General features: G+C 44.0%; 1 protein-coding gene across 1 annotated transcript in view; it reads left to right on the top strand.

The window, feature by feature from the left end:
* The window catches only part of LOC143962417 (uncharacterized), a 33,554-nt gene that overhangs the window by 12,590 nt on the left and 6,387 nt on the right, over window positions 1–14,577 (top strand). The window contains 8 exon segments of the mRNA XM_077471697.1: window positions 4,685–4,803; window positions 4,895–4,998; window positions 10,345–10,522; window positions 11,494–11,542; window positions 11,544–11,615; window positions 11,728–11,819; window positions 14,323–14,335; window positions 14,337–14,457. Coding sequence (XP_077327823.1) covers window positions 4,685–4,803; window positions 4,895–4,998; window positions 10,345–10,522; window positions 11,494–11,542; window positions 11,544–11,615; window positions 11,728–11,819; window positions 14,323–14,335; window positions 14,337–14,457 — 748 coding nt within the window.

Below are 14,577 nucleotides of genomic sequence, written 5' to 3'. Positions count from 1 at the left end.
TCCAGAACTATAAGGGTTCATTCACTCCTGATGTGTTGACCAATGCACGCCAGTACATATAGATAGAAAATTCAATGTATTTCAATAGGAACAGTTAAGTACAGTTATGCACTAACCTGTTTAAATTTAATTTATTTTTTCCATGCAATGCATGTAAGTGCAGCACACTTAGTGAGTCAACAATCGGTAGGCGTGGGTTTTTTTTTTGCAAATGCATGTGTCTACATAAGCTTTGTTTTATGGTGAGAATGGACCCTAATAGAGGGGGAATCTATCAATGGAGTCACTACTACTGGTGGCAACCTGGGATTCCCTCACTTTGGAGAGATTTTCCCCCTCGCTTCCTGGTGTGGCTGTAGGGCAGGAAGTGAGGGTAAATCTCCTCAATGGGATACAAATGGCAAAAAAAAAAAAAAAAAAAAAACTGCTAGGCTAAAATCCTCCAATACCCTATCCAAAATGGGGGAGGGGTGCTTTTAGCAACTTGCTGATCCCTATCGAGAATATCTTTATTTTAAAATATGATCTGTACAGATCATGCCTGCTAATCCTGCCAGAGGTCCAGTATCTTTGCAACCTTTTATGCCTTTTGGAATGACTTTGAACAAGATTGTCAGCGTTCAAATCTTCTGTAGAGATGTAGGCTACTGAGCGTTTTTTGTAGTTTGATGCTCAACAAGCAAAATCTCATTCCTTTTTAAATGGCTTCTGTTCATGCTCCAGATGTAGACAGGGGAAATTGAAACAAATAGGATTTTGCTTGTTGAGCGTCTTCAAACTTCGAGCTACAAAACGCTCAGATGTGAATGCAGGGAACAAGGGTTGTCCTCTAGGCCATTAAGGGATACAGGTAGGCACACAAAGTGAAAAAAGGGAATGAGGCTTCAAGGAAAACCTATTGCTGCCAGCTCTAAAGATTGTTAAGCTGAACTGATATCTTTGGAGCCAATGCCTTCAACTAGCGAGGGCAGCTTCCATGTTTGTTACTTAACAGACTCCCAACTATTCAATAGATGCATATGCTAATCTGAAAAACATTGTGTACAACAAGCATCTGCATGACTCCTGGGATATATATTTACCCCCCCCCCCCCCTTAATTGCTCCAATCTTGGGAGTGCTGAATACATCCTTAATGTACAAACCTGTAACTTTTAAAGTGTTTAGCTTACACTTCCCCCTTTTTTTTATTTTTTTTATTTTTTTTTTTTTTTCTCCCCTCTCCTGCCTGGTACAATGTTTCTACTGATAGGTTCCATATCCCCTGGGGAATTTAAGATGGCAGTACATATAAGGGTATAGATTATAAACTGGCAGAGGTCGGGATCAGTGTTATACCCGAGCCCCAGGGGCTAAGGTAGACAATGGGGAGAGGGGGAAAAAAAAGACGCAGACTTGGAACAGAGCGGTGAATAAAAGGCTAAGAAACAGGACAAAGAGTGGGTGGTAAAGCAAAAAAGAGGCCCATCAGGCTGGAGATGGGATCAAATAAAATTTGGAGTCCTAGACTAGTCAGGTGTAAAGTAGGGAATGCGTAGGACCACCATGGGGTCCACACCTTAACAAATTTGCCATGGGAGTCGCGGAGGACACCGAATCATAAGGTATTATATACCTCTGAATTTTTAACAGCCGGCTTTTTCCAGGCCCTTGCTATTGTTCGTTTGGCTGCAATAAATAAATATGTGGCTAGTTTCTGCTGGTGAGAGGAAAAGGCCCGGGATTGGGCAATGGAGTAATGCAAATGTTGGGGGTCCTTGTGGAAGGGTACATGAAATAGGGAGGATAGTAGGCCAAAGACCCTTGACCAGAATCCTACATGATGGGGGGGGGGGGGGGCAAGACCACCATGTATGCAGTTCATCTCATCGCCTCACTGACCACAAACCTGGAAGCATCTGTCATTGCGTGATGGGTTTTACTTTGCGATATGGGCTGGGACCGGGTACCAGTGTAGGAGAATCTTTTGGCTGCCTCAAATGTGGCAGTGTTAAAAGAGCACTTTGCTATGTTGGACCAGGCCTTACTCCAGTCTACAAGATCTATGTGGGACAGGTCCTATTCCCATTTAAGCATATAGGAAAGCGTAGTGGAGGTGCTGCCAGTGGTTAGTAAGGAGTAGATTGTAGAGATGGTGCCGCGAGCACCTGGGCAATACTGGCAGGTGTACTCAAAGGCAATCATTTTGATATGGAAAGGAGCCAAGATGCCGGAGGGAAGTTGTGTAGTATTGCAGCTGAATGTAATGGCAGAGTTTAGATGGTGGAGCATCGTGCCTCTCTTGGATTGAGGGTCACGTGGGGAAAGCGTAGGTACCAAGAAAGTGATGAACCATTGAAAACCTATTGGCAGACCACCACAAGAAAATGTGAGGTTGTTCTGAGCCAAGTCAGGACATGGGGGTTATTCAAGAGCGGTAGTAGCGACAGGAATGGGGATGTAAGTTTTCCTGAGTTCCATAATTTCGGACTGTATCATGAGGGGGCTGGCAGGAAGTCACATTCAGAGATGGGGTTTTGGTCACCTCCAGGAGAACCCATAGGGAGCTGTTGGATGGAGAGTTAGGAAATTTGAGCTGCCTGATATTTTGCAATGTCTGGAAAGCCCAGCCTGCCCCATAACCTATGAGCATAGAGTAGAGCGGGAAACCCTGGGGTGCTTATGTGCCTGGATAAAGGTAAGTCTGTTCTGAAATAGCTGCCGATAGAAAGCAGGGACCCGGACAGGAAGAGTCAGAAAAAAAAACATGTGAATACGACTGATCCAGGATAAGGTGGGGAATCGGCAAGAAGCCATGAGAGCTGTAATGGTGCGCAACAGCGGGTAGTAATTGGTGAGAAGGGAAGCGTAAGAAGGGGTTACCTTGATGCCCAAGTCCAGTGAGGAGCTTGCCCAGTGGTAGAGTTTCAGGAAAGGTCCCACCTGCTGATGACGCTATCTGGCATGATAATAAAAAAATAAAAATTCCCCCCACATATGTTTGGGTTACTCTGTTGCAGTCCACACAGCTCTGGTCACACTTGATACATGACAGTCCCCCAAGGCTATCCCTGACCATAAGTGGCTGCACAGGGGAACCATTTTGGTTCATTTTGTTTTGCTAAAACATGAATGCTGATGAGGTTGTTTTGCTCTGCTGGACTAGTGACCAGCAGCTAGAAATTATTTGTTTGGCTCACTCCCTGGTTGATCAAGGTTGTATACTGATTAGGGAGGTGCAGCCTCTAATCCAAACTTGTACAGAGCTGGCCCTGCCCTTTGTTCCAAAGGGCCATGATCTCTTACACCCCCCCCCCCCCCCCCTTAGTATTAGTCCAGGTTGTATCTTTGGTGTGGCTTCTGGAAGATGATCTTGCATACTTTTGTGAGCACTACTCGACCTGTTCCCAACAGGTGATAATAGATTGTTTATGTCTGTTCAGTCCTTTTGTTAGAGAGAATTAAAGCAGTTTGTGCAACCAATATGCTCAGCATGGCCTGGTATGATGCAATCAGCCACAGCAAACCACCTCTGCCATCAGACACCTGCCTACCCAAATGTCTTGTTCCCCATGGCAACCTCATTCACAGCCCAGTACATGCTGCTTCAAATCCCAATATCTAGTTTCTGCTCCCTGTACCTATCCTGCCTTTCAACTGCGTGCCTACAATCCCACAAGAACTTGCCCCAGCTACTGTTTCTTCTTCCCTGCCATATTTCAACCCTCCTCTCCAGTCTGCTTCATGCCTTACCTGCAGTTACTTACAGGACTTCAGTAGCTAAACCAAAAAGAGATTAAGTTCTTTCCTACCAATTTGATCCTGCCTCCATACCAGCCAACCTGTCCCAGCCCGAGGTGGTGGTTTACCGGCCTGTGGAGCCTGCTGCCCAGCCTGATGTGCCCAGCTTGATGTGTTTTTACTTGCTACCCAGTTTGACGTGCCTATTGCTCAGCTTGATGTCACTGCCCAGCCTGAAGTGCCTCTGCCTGTTGCCTGGTTTAAAGCCATGGACCTTCCTCATGCCCAGCTTGATGTGACACTGCCTGGTTTTGATGCCGTGGACTTTCCCAAGCAGCAGCTAGTTGGAGCGTCTGGAGGTCGCTCCTTTGTGGGTGGGTGGGGGGGGGGGTACTGTCAGGAAAGGTTCTTCCCACTGACACCATCTGGTGCACAGTACTAATGTCCACCAGCAGGTGTCTCCTGGCAGTTTGGAACTGCCGGGAGCTCTCCCCTGCTGGTGTTTGTGATCATTTGGGCCACAGTACTGGTGTCAACCAGCGGGTGGTTCCTGGCAGTATGGAGCCAATATCGCCTGAGCCTGATTGTAGGAAATTGTATAAATGCCTGGCAAGCTCACACACACCTTGCCTTGATGTCGTTCTTTTGCCATGACCTGAAAGCTCTGATCCCTTCCCCCCTTCTCCCTGTCATACTCCTTGCCCTCCCATCTGCTGATCTCCTGTTTATGGGCCTGGCTAAAGATTACGATTTCTGGTATTCCCTTTTGCTTTTATATATAATTGTTGTTTTTGTTATCTTGTTCACCTACATACATTTTGGGTTACTCTGTTGCAGTCCACACAGCTCTGATCACACTTGATACATGACATAGGTGAAAGAAGATTTGAGGCTAGGGAACCTGGGTGTGTATATCCTAATAAACCTCAATCAAAGCATTTAGTTGTGGCATTTTGTCTTTGTAGATGACTGCAGACTTGCTGATGTATAGTACTTTTCTGACCTACAACCCATCTTCTGACTCGTATCTTCCCATCACAAGGAGCAGCTCTGCTGTTATAACCATCAAGTGCTATTACCCCAGGTAAGTCTTGTTCCTGATATTGGGGCATTGTATCTAGCAGAAAAGCAAAAACTGAAACCTGTAACCGGAGTCTGACTTGTCTTTTTCATAGGCATGACAATGTGAGTAGTAAAGCCATACATCCAACATGGGTTCCCTTCAGCTCCACTGAAACAATTGAGGAGAAGTTGAACTTCTCACTGCGTCTGATGAATGGTGGGTCTTTCAACTTTTTTTTTTTTTTTTTTTTTTTTTATATATATAATGTATTGGTAAAGAATTTTGAAGCACACTGTAGGGGACAAGGTTAAGTGAATGTAGTCTGTATAGTTGAGAAAAGCAGTGTTCCATCTCAGCTAGCACATGATTGTGTGTCTCTCGTTATTGAGAGAATAAAATTGCATGTACAAAACATTGAATAAGTTCTTGAAAATGGCATCTATGACATTGTAACACTCTCTGTATTTCTAATGTAGAACAATCTGGGTCAAGGAAAATGGAGTTGCAGGGTACAATAGGCATAAGTAGATCAGGAAGAGTATACTCACTATATGAAGACACAACATTTATGCATATATCAACAGGTCCATTCATGGTATAGAGAAAGAGGGGGGGGGTTGTGTGTGTTAGGGTGCATGGGTCTCTAAGTGGGAGAGTAAAGCATATTTTGCTTTTTTTTCCAATTTGATGGGGGGGGGGGGGGGGGGGGGGCGCTCCTCATCTCAGGACTCCTGGTTTTGGTTAGGGAGTGACCGGATTGGTTTAAGTCAGGGAGGGAATATCACAATGGAAAGTAGGACTTTTAGCATTCTGTAGTCTTGACTTGTGGTGAATTTCTGTATACGGTCTTGTGAGGTGTAAATCAATTCTGCTATCTCTTCAATCTTTGCAAACCTAGTTAACCATTCCCTGATAGTTGGAGTGTTGGTTGATTGCCAATGTACAGAAATGCATAGTCTAGCTACATTAACCATGTGCATGGCCAGCAATTTTATGATGGGTTTGTTTAGGCAGGTTTGTATGATGGAGATACTGATCCAGGTTGTAAGTAGTGACCCGTGCTATTATGGAGTGTATCTCTCAGCACTTCCACCATATGCAGATCATGGATCCTTCTTCCCTATTGCACCTCCAGCAGGTGTTTGGAATTGAGGGTGAGAATTTTGTGTTGGTGTTCTGTACCCTTTTTTTTTTTTTTTTTTTTTTTTTCCTGGGTTGCTACATTCAATGATCCCTTGTCGTGGTGTGTGACTGGTTTCCCATTTATCGTCGGTAAGTTATTTGCAGGTCCCTAGATGGTCATGAGGGTTTCTACCTGTGAGGGATGGGGGTTGTCTTGGAGGAGAGGGTAAATAAGATATTGGGTGTCTTTGGTGTATTATGGGACTAAAGAATTTCAAATGGTGTAAGTTGTCTTGACCATATGTCAGTTGAGTCTTTGGCGGTTGTAACGACAGTTCCCGCGTATGAAAGGGGTTAAAGCCATTTAGGACATTCCCTTCCCAAACACCAAGGCAGCTACCAAAAACTCCAATCAGTTGAATAAGAAGCCCATACGCATTTTCCCTCAAGACGAGACTGGGCTCTGTGAGGGTCAAGCAGCAAGGAATCTTTATTGAAACAAATGCACGCTCTTTTTATACATTTGAGAATACTGCAGGCCCCACAGGACCAATGACCTGGATCCACCCACAATATCACACAATCGTTTCATAACGAGCCACCCAATACACATTCTTGGTGTCAATATCTCCTCTAGTAGACAATAGATGAGTTCATTGGCACACTTATAATAGGTGAAGGGGAAAACTGCCTCAGACAAGATTACCACAATTTACTTGGCCAGAAAAAAGCAACGTTGTTAAGCAATAGACGGTCTGTCTCTTACAATGAACTTCCTGAAATGCCCATATTAGGAGTATACTTCCTGGCCATAGCCCTGTGTCCAAGGGATACAGTCTTCATGTTTTGAGAGATATTGTTAATGAATATTTCCCATTTGAAGTAATCCAATCATGCTCAGGGTACATTTTTGGTCACTCTACTTCTGTGACAGGAGTCACTTTTGGACGCAGTGTCTCAACTGTAAGACCAAAGGGAAATCCCTTTTGTGTGAGAGATGGACATCTGGTTTTCATATGAGTGTAACCAACCTTTTTGCAAGAAGTGGCGTGTTTGGATAACATCATGTGACCATTCTTGTAAATAAGAATGTATTCGACTTTCTGGGGGGGGGGGGGGGGGGTTTCCTCTTAGAGGTTAGTGGCCCTGGTTGTGAGGATATGTGGTAGGAATGTACTGCTGTATTTAAAAGCTAGCAATGAGGGGTAGATGAGTGGATGTCTTAATGGGTTGGGGCCAATGGTTTTTTTGGTGAAGGCCAGGGAAGAATGTGTAATGGTTTATGCATGAAGGAGCTTTCCAGTGAGACCCAGGTCTTCACCAGTTTGTGTTTTCCAGTCTACCGCTCTAGATAGATGGTGTTTATGGCGGTCTGGTAAGGCGATCCCATCCTTGGTCTTGGTGCATGTCAAGCAAGTATATTTAATGCGTGGGGTGTTTTTTCCAAATTAAGGTTGTATAAGTGTGTGGTGTTTTTATTTAATTTTTTATTTTTTTTGTGTCTGGAAATGAGTCATCGTGATGGTCAGACAAAAACATTGGTTCTATTGTGGCTTGTGATAGGTCTGTCTGAGACATATGTAGTCAATTCTTGAGTACTTCTGGTGTTGAAGGGAAGAAGGTATAATCTTTGTCTGTAATATGGTGTGCCATGAAGTCAGGTTTTGTAATTGGAGTTTAATCTGTTGCAGTGCCTGTAGAGGAGTCCAGAGCTGGGTTTAGTGGGGCATTGAAGTCTCCACCTAGTATCGCTATCCCCTCTTGGAAGGTGGAGAGGTGTGTGTTTTTTTTTTTTTTTTTTTTTTTTTTTTTTTTTGGGGGGGGGGGGTGTGTTTGTGGAGTGTAGATCTTGCTTGTATACATGGCTTGCTAGTTTGGGAATGGCATTCGCTCAGATGTTTCCTGTAGCATTAGAAAGTGGGCTTTGTGTTTGGTCTAGGCCGAGAGAATTTGAGATCTTTTCTGGAAGATTTAGGCCTTCACATTTGAAAGACGTTTTTAGCAAGAGTTGTTGTTTAGTGGTTTGGTTCTTTCTACGTGTTGTGTATTCTTAGAGTTATGAATGATATTGTGCGTGTTTTAGTTCAGCTCTGAAGCCCCTGTGCTGTTTAGGGGTTGACTTGGGGTGTGCGAGGAAGAGAGAGAAGCGGTCTCTATCTGTGGAGGGTAGGAGGTAGAAAGGGGGGGGAATAAGAGTAGGGAGACAAAGGGTTTTGGGGAAGGGGGTTAAAGCAAGGTTAGTTTTGTGGACTGTGAGGAGAGGACCCAGTTTACTTACTGAGGCAATTTATGTGACCTGTTACCAGAGGTGGTCATAGGCTTGCCCAGCCACCTAGAGTAGAAGGTTGGGATTGTTGGCTCTGGTCTGTATGGACAGCTGTGTGGGGATGGTGACCCGGGAAGGGAATAAGTGATGTACCACTGAAGAGGACGAAAAAAGATGTACACATACATCAAACGATATTGAGGGGTGTGTGTGTGTGTGTAAATGTAGGCTGTGAGGGGTCATGTTTGAGATGCCTCAATGAGTGGTATGTATTTTGATGAGCCAAAAAACATTCAGGAAACTAGTAACATTGAACAAAAATACCTTTCTGTAAGATGAGAAGCATCCTAATGAGTAACGTTGTGTATGAAGTAGGTGATTTCTTATATTGGTCTTTATGCGTCTAGCTATCTCATAACCCAAACTTTCACCTCCCCCGAACCCTTGTAGTTTACCTGCTAAACACTTTTATATCACTTGAACCGAATTGGTTGGTATTATACTGGCAGGATAAATGATCACAATTGGGTAAGCATTCTCTGATGTACAATCATGTGGTGGCAACAGTACCTGGTCCAAAGATGAGTAAGCTACAAGGCCATCGATCCAGGAAAAGTTTTCTGCAATTGAGTTCCTTGTGGGACATCGCGTCTCTGGGGTTTCAGCGCTGTAGTATAAATAGGGGAACAAGGGGAAACGGCCAGCTCGGATGCAACCAGGAGCAATAATAGAGATGCCTCCTCTTACTGAAACAAAAAAGTTAGGTTGAAATGCCTTTTATGTATCCTGGTACCCCTGACGTGGGGTGGCAGCAAATCCTGCCTTATGTGAAGGGAGGTCTTTTCTTGACTGATGTGGGATCCAGCCTTCAGCATCTGGAATGTGGATGCTGGGCTTTTTTGTGAAGGATTGAGACCCCTTTGAAGGGGGGGGGGGGGGGAGCATTTATTGAGATATAAAGACTGAGTGACAACATTTGTAAGAACATACAGAATATTATACGCAAGTAAGTAACCTAGCATTCCTGTGGTTGAAGATGAGAATACCAGAATGTGCCAGGGACATCTCCTTTAGATATCCCAATCAGGAGATGGTTATCAACCAAAGGTGTTTTCTGGATTGATCTGTAGCCGTGACTACAATAAAATCACTAGGTTTGCAAGAAGGAACAAATGAAAACGATAATAGGAAGAGCGAGCTTGTCCATGTAGTAGAAGTAGAGCAGTAAAGTGTGGGGGGGGGGGGGGGGGGGGGGAGATACCTTGATCGAGCTAGTGGCAGTTAAGGGTGAAAGAAGTTGAGAACCGGTGGAGAGAAATCGTGGTGAAGATTGCGACCAGTTGAAGCTAGAGTTCACCACTAGTTGTTGAGGGGGGGGTGCATAACCCCTAAAGATGGAGGAGATCCAAAATGGAGAATATGTATTGATCGAAGGTGGTAGTTCTTCTGGAGGGAGTGCTGACAGCATGAAGGTTTGCCACTTGGAATAGAGTGCTGGATTTTTCCTGTTTGAAGTCCGTGTTGAGGCAATCTTTAAATGGTAGTAGGTGAAGAAGCTCTAGTGTTGAGGTGAGCGGTATTCAGAGGGAGCGACAATGTCCAGTGATTCAACATGGTTCTCTGTGCAATTAGACAGATCAACGACCAGTTTTTGTGGAGGTGGGTTTGTTGGGGGTTCTGATGGTGTGTGTTGTGTTGGTAGTAAATGGGGATCATGGCAGCAGTTGGGATCCCAGTGCTCAAAGATGAGAAGCAGTGGGTCCTTGGGCAACTTTAGTAGGGTTACTTCGAAAACGTAAGATAGGACCTGATCCCAGAAGGTAGAATATGAATGAACATGACCAGAAACGATGGGGTAAGGGATGGCTTCGGTTGGTGGCAGAAGGGGCAAGAGGTCTTGCTCTGATTTGGAGTATAAGAAAGATGTGGGCTCTATGTGCGATCTTGAGTTTATCTCCATGTTTCATTGGGAGTTTTTGTACAAAGGGTGCATAATATAACCCTAATCTGTTCAGATGTAACGTCATATAACATGGCATACAATATCCTTGAATAGCTTGGCCCATGAGTAAAGACAAGACTACAAAATTGTATGTGGGCAGTGGAGTGAAGGGTGGGGGTATATAATATAAATAATATATAGATGGATAATATATATTGCTTTTGCTTTACAGATGACTGGAGTGGTCCCAGTCCTTCTATTATCTTCGAGCTTGGTGAAGCTTTGAATATAGAAGCTGCTGTGGACATGGACAATCATGTTCCTATGAGAATACTTGTAGACCGCTGTGTGGCCTCCCTAAATCAAGATGCCACACAAGGACCTTCTTATGATATCATTGCTTTCAGTGGGTAAGTACTTTTAACATTGATTCTAGATGGAATAGTAACACTAATGCCCTGTAAATGTGGTTGGACTTTCCGCCGGAAAATATGCGATCGTATTGTCAGAATATCCGATCGTGTGCGGGCTCCATCGCAATTTCTGACAGTTTGAGAGCAGGATCTAAAATTTTCAGACAACAAAATCTGATCGTTTAAATTCCGATTGTATGTAGACAATTCCGACAGTGCCACACTTGCTCCAGAATAAATTACCAGACAAAAGCTATTGGCGACTGGCTCGTTTTTATAGTCCCGTCGTACGTGTTCTACGTTGCTGTGTTCAGAACGATCGGATTTTCTGACAACTTTATGCAACCGTGCATGCAAGACAAGTTTATTTTTTTATTTATTTTTTTTTTGAGCCAACATCCATGGTGGGGGGAAATCTGATGTATTTTGTCGGCATGTCCGACCGTGTGTACAAGGCATAACTTAATGGGTGCTGTGGCCATGGAGATGGTATGACTAGGTTCATCACTGGAGCCTGTGTACACAGCAAAGGACTGCTTGAAGAATGGCTAAAATGTACTTTCCTAATTTGATGACCAATGATACATTTTTGGTATAAACATAAATTTTATGTAAATGGGAAAGCTACTTAATTTTATAGGGTGAAAATGCTTTTGTCATAAAATCACACATGGTAACCTTTTGATTCTGCATATGCTTAGATGCTGTCCCTTTAGATGACACTGATCTAGAAGCAGGATCGGGGGGGAGGGAATGGTCCTTCTTGCCCACCTCCAGCATAGGGGTGCAGGAGAAATTGTATTGGTATTCACAATCAAGGGGTACATTGGACTGACCTTTTTAACATGCCAACCTGCTTTTGAAAATGTTGGAATTTCATTTGGAAGGTGGGTGGGGAAGGAATTAAAGGGTTTAGGTAGGACTTAAAGTTGACTCTTTTTTTTATTTATTTTTTTATTTTTTTAAAGGTGTATGGTTGATGGGAAGCAAGAAGATTCAAGCTCTGCCTTCATAACTCCCAAGATCCTACCCTAATAAGCTTCAATTTTCAGTTGATGCTTTTAAGTTTGTTAATGTCGACTCTCCTGTGGTAAGTGTGGGGTGTAGGGTGGTTTTTTTTTTTTTTTTTTTTTTTTTTTTTTGGGATTGGTGTTGCTTATGGTGACTGAGGTATCTGAAACATATAATTGTATCTCCTTTAGATCTTTATTACCTGTTTCTTGAGGGCTACAACAGATGACACTTCACCTGATGTCATAAACAAGGCCTGCTCGTACAGTAAAACAAGCAACAGGTGAGGTAACCATGCATTGACGAGAGCTACTGTAATAGAAGTGTTTGTCTTCTAGATATCAAAATCAAGAGGTTTGTCTTCAGCACCAAGACAAGGTCTTTTTAGAGGAGTTCCTAACCACCTCTCCCTGAATTGAGGTGCATTTGCTTGTTCACCCTGCTTTCCTGGAGTGCCAGGCTGTATGCTTGGTTAAGGGTCTGGTATGCAATTTTGGTGATTGGTAACTTTAACAACCTCAGACTTGTTTTCGTGGTCTAGGATTCCCATTCATCTATACCATACCCTTGTCCTAGATTTAGAAGTATGTTGAACACACACAAACCTTTTGAGGTGTGATATGATTTGGGGACCCTATAAAGTCAGGTCCACCCAAATTCTATAATGGCCACTTATCAGACCAGGAAAAAGTGGGGGTGATTGGTATGGACTCCCCTCCCAGAAATGAACCATATCAGATGTGCACCCACCCTCTCACCTTCAGAACCAGGCCAAATGCCATTTAAAGTGTTGTAAACCCTTACAAACCACTTTGACCTACAGGTAAGCCTAGATTAAGGCTTACCTGTAGGTCCAAGAAATATCTCCTAAACCTATACGGTTTAGGAGTATTTGCCCGAAGACGGGCACCGCTGTCTACGGCGCATGCACCGTAGACAGCGGCGCACTGAGCGTGGCATTTCCAACAACGGAGCTGCCGCGCGTGTCGAGCTGCGAGACCCCACCGAAAAGATGGATGCGCCAGACTACAGGGGACAGCGGTGACTTCGCTGGCTCCTGTGTCAGGTAAGTGACACATAATGGGCTACTATGCGATGCATAGTAGTCCATTATGCTTTGCAGGGAATGAAAGAGGAAGTAAACCCATCAGGGTTTACTTCCTCTTTAACATGTTGAGGAGGAACAGGGATTTCTCAGTAGGTCTGCAGATGGGTTATGAGAACCTCGAATCCCACACCCAGATATTGGCCCTGCTTCTGTATAGCATGTAGAACCACCTACTCTTTAACAAATGAAAATAAAAATGTGTTGCCATTTTATATTACAAATTCAAACTAACATAAAATATATTTTTAATGCCTAATTGGGGGGGGGGGGGGGGGGGGCGCTGGGGGCTGACTGATTACCCACATGCTATGACAGCTGTCTGTGCTTTCAGTGGCAATCTAAAGGTATGGGTGAGGATAGTGGTGGTAATGTAGGCTGTCATCCTTATCCCTGTCTTTTTGTTGTATGACTGGGAATCCCCAGTCATGTAAGTTTGGTTAGGTGACATCAGTGGTTTGTAGGAATGCAGAAGGTGCCTTCTACAATCCTTCCTTCACCACAGGCTTTGAGCCCCAATAATTCACGCTAACTTTTACTAGTCTGAAAAGTTCTGACTCTGAGGAAATCCTATGACCTTTTCAAGTAAAACGTGTCATGAGCTCAAGAGGGAAACCAAATTAGTTTCTGCTTCTTGTTTAAGCAGGTTTCAAATGCCACAGCACTTTATTGGGTTGAGCTGAAGGGTTCTTCAGATGCACTGATCCCAAATCTTATCTAAAATTTAGATATTGCTCAATTATAGCATGCCTGACTCAAACTACAATGTTTCCCTCCAGTTAATCTTGGTGGACATGTATGTATCCACCCCTCCACTGCCTCCTTGTCTCCTTAACAGCTAGAGATCCGTGCTATAGCCGAATGACGGCTACAGCGCGGACCTGCTTTGCTGGGACTATTGACGTTGTCCCGTGCACGAGCGGCCTGCGCGGCGAGTCTATGACTCGCCTGATTGTAGATCGGTGCAAGGGGTTGATCTGACCCCCCCCCCCCCCCCCCCCCACCACATGATCAGCTGTCAGCCGATGACAGCTGATCATGTGATCACAACAGAGCCGGTAATTGGCTATTTTTCCTCCTCTGCTCAATAACAGTGCTGCACCTCAGTGCCACATATCCGTACCCATCAATGACACCCAGCAGAGCCACTTATCAGTGTCACCTTATCTGTGCCCACCAGTGCAGCCTATTAGTGCCGCCTAATCGGCGCATTTCAATGAAGGAGAAAATGACCTGTTTGCAAAATTTTATAACTAAACACGATTTTCATTTTTGCTTTGTTTAGCAAAAAATAAAACTCCGAGCTGTAATTAAATACCACCAAAAAGCTCTATTTGTGGGGAAAAAAAAATGATAAAAATTTTAATTTGGGTACAGTGTTGTATGGCCGCGCAATTGTCATTCAAAATGCATCAGCGCTGAGAATTTGTCTGGGCCGGAGGGGGGTTTAAGTGCCCAGTAAGCAAGTGGTTAAATATCTAGTGTTGCCTATGATGTACCTAGTTCTAGCCTACAGGTCTATAATGCTGACTGGCTTATAATTGTGTGTGTGTGTGTTCATAGTGATTTTTGTACAAATGGTCCAGTGGTTCCCTTACCTGGCCTTGCTATTTTGATTGCAAGCAATTCGGAACACATGGCTGGAAAACCTTTGACTGAATCTTTAACTTTACTGTTCCAGCTGGTTTGCTGTGGGAGGGTCCTAGCAGTATCTGTAGCTGCTGTGAACTGGGAAAATGTGACCAGGCCACTTCTGGATCCAGAAGGCTTAGTCTGAGTGGAGGGTCAAGACAATGGAAGAGAAAAGCGACTTTTGGTAGGTGCAGAGTAGTGTGTGTGTGTGTGTGTGTGTGTGTTTTAACCTTTCTCTGAAAGTCAATCTGACCATTGCTGCATGCCTTATAGCTCTTTTAGGTATTTTATCGGCCTGTGTGTG

This window comes from Lithobates pipiens, unplaced genomic scaffold, assembly GCF_037356315.1.
Source record: "Lithobates pipiens isolate NorthernLeopardFrog02 unplaced genomic scaffold, aLitPip1_a1.2 Scaffold_8, whole genome shotgun sequence".
In the NCBI taxonomy this organism is placed as follows: Eukaryota; Metazoa; Chordata; class Amphibia; order Anura; family Ranidae; genus Lithobates; species Lithobates pipiens.
This window is presented reverse-complemented; position numbering and strand designations above follow the sequence as displayed.